We start from the raw sequence: 2,472 nt of genomic DNA, 5'->3' as shown, positions 1-2,472 counted from the left end.
ACTAAATGTAATAAAAAAACAACTCGAGGCTATCATGACCATGTACCGAGACGACAAGGCAGTGGCAGAACTTCGTCAACAAAGATTGGTAACGAGGTTCGAAGAATTATCACTCCAGGTGATACGACCTCACAAGAGACCAAGGGATGATCATGTCAGAGAAATCAGCGGAAAGGGGTCGTACGACGACGGAGGTCACAAAGGCACCAATCGCAATGAAGACAAGGAAATTCTTTTTCCCGTACCCAGATTTCAGAGATTGAATTTCCAGTTTTTGATGGCAAAGTGGATCGTCTTCATTGGCTTAACATATGTGCAACTTCCCATATCCATTTCTCGTAGCCGTGATAGTATGTTTCCATGAGAATTGTAAGATGTGAAGGACTGAAAGTTTTCTGGTTTTAAGACCTAGTCACATTGAAACAGAAAATGTGAATTTAAAGCAAAAATAATGGAACAATAAGACAAATGGTAAATAAGAAGCTAGACATCTGCTCCAACAGCAGTGATGATCTTTATTCTTTTGAACTAAAGAGGTACAAAAATAACGTAGAAGTACTATACGGTACCACAGAGTTAAAACCAACTGAAACAATGAACTATCTTATTTCCACAAATACTGACAATAGCAAATAAAATGTCACAATCCCATTACGCCGCAACCTCCAAGGGACAATTACAAATCAAATATTAAGACAACAACACGTGTAAAGAAACACTCCTCGAGACAAAAACCAGCAAACAATGGTAACCAACCAAAAACCAAATAATATGACTAGGATACATACATATGTTGACTTAATCCACATTCTTCTCAACAGACTTCTTATACTCTTCCATTTCCTTCAACCACATATCCCCAAACTCACAATCCTTCCATTGCTCGAACCATGGTCCCCCGAGAGTATAATGTATCGCCTTTGGGCTCGTGTTCAGGTCTCCTTCCACAAACCTATTATGCCCCACCAAGAAATTCCATACAAAAGAGATCTCCCCAATCTCATCATCCTCCAACCATTGAAACCTATGGAGGAATGCACCACTCTCCTTGTTCACCACTTCTGGCGTTAAAACCCGATTCTTTGGGTGACCACAATTGTACAACACCATGGATGACCAATTCTTTCTCGGGTACACAGTTTGCACGGCGCCATCCATTTTTGTAGTTTCTTTAGGCGTATAGTCGTGTTGTACACACATCACAGCGTATTTATCATCTACCAAATCAAATAATTCCTTGATATCAGCCAAGTACAAGAAATCACAATCCACAAACATAGCCCATCCTTGATAATTGGCTAAATATGGGGTCAAGAATCTGGAAAATGAGAACTCCGTGCTCTCTAATTTACCCCTCTCACGCCAGTAAACACCCTTTTGCCGCATTTCAGATTGCTTGATGGGACAAATCTCAACCGGGATTGAAGCTCTCTTCAACAAAGAATAGCGGCATACCTCATAAGCAAGATCCTCCCTTTGATCATATCCTATGAATACCTTGAAATCCTTTCCATTTTTCTCAATCCCATTAACAAAATTTGCATTGCCATTGCTCAAATCCTTCAAAAAAACATCAGAAATTCCCCCCTCTACGCAACCATTTGAATGCTGATATCTGGACCCTGACATAATTCTCAGCCGAGAACTTGAAATCTACAAAAGACCAAAAAAAAAAAAAAGAACCCGCAAAATAAATCCACGAAAGGAACAAGATCAAGGTATCTTTCACACAATCTAAGCATATAAAACCAAAACGTACCCGTACGACAGATCTAAGAAGCTCAAGGACGCAATGTGGAAAAAGAAGAAGAAGTTTATTTTCTTTAAATGGAAAAAAGGTTCCCAGATATATTTATAGTTAAAGAAAAGCGATAAGCAAGCGTCCCCCGATTGTCACTTACATGATTGAGACTGGAGACCGATGGATGAATGGCTGTCGGTGCGTCATTTAGAATTATCGGGCCTCGGGATTACAATAAAACCCAAATCTGGTCCATCAGTAGGCCCAAATGTCGTATGGCCCATTAAAATATTATCTATCTAATTCATTGGGTTTTTTTTAAAAAATAATATAATTTTAAAAAGTATATAATAAAACATTGCAAAATTGAGAAAGTTATCAAAATATAGCAATCCGTGGATCTGATTTCTGGATTCAGATTTTTTTAAAAAAAAAATAATTGGTAGAATCCGTGATAGTCTGCCATGGATTCTTAGAATTCGTGACAGTAGAATCCGTGACCATTTTCATGCCTATAAATTGCATCGAGTATTCAGAATTCGAAGTCATCAATCCTTTAGCGCAAATCTTCGACATTCTTCCTGCGCAACTTTATATTTTTTCTTCGGTCCCTGATATTTTTTGTTAGCTATAATTATTATAGAATTCTGTCAAATATCAAAATTTGATAGAATTGCACCAAGGCTCAGTAATTCAAAATTTGATTTGGGAGAATTGTACTGAGTATCAGA

At 37.9% G+C, this 2,472-nt stretch overlaps 1 protein-coding gene across 1 annotated transcript; it reads right to left on the bottom strand.

Moving 5' to 3' along the window:
• Positions 1-587: 587 nt before the first annotated feature.
• On the bottom strand, positions 588-1,892 carry LOC140810632 (protein CDI-like). Its single transcript, XM_073168484.1, has 2 exons — positions 1,760-1,892; positions 588-1,653 (listed from the first exon to the last, which is right to left on the bottom strand). The coding sequence occupies exon 2, from the start codon at positions 1,627-1,629 to the stop codon at positions 799-801; it is 831 nt and encodes a 276-aa protein (XP_073024585.1). The 5' UTR covers positions 1,630-1,653; positions 1,760-1,892; the 3' UTR covers positions 588-798.
• Between the last annotated feature and the right edge of the window lie 580 nt (positions 1,893-2,472).

Source organism: Primulina eburnea, chromosome 13 (genome assembly GCF_022965805.1).
Source record: "Primulina eburnea isolate SZY01 chromosome 13, ASM2296580v1, whole genome shotgun sequence".
Classification (NCBI taxonomy): Eukaryota; Viridiplantae; Streptophyta; class Magnoliopsida; order Lamiales; family Gesneriaceae; genus Primulina; species Primulina eburnea.
This window is presented reverse-complemented; position numbering and strand designations above follow the sequence as displayed.

Excerpts from the sequence above, each read along its gene's own strand:
- LOC140810632 (XM_073168484.1), bottom strand. The coding sequence starts at position 1,629 with ATGTCAGGGTCCAGATATCAGCATTCAAATGGTTGCGTAGAGGGGGGA.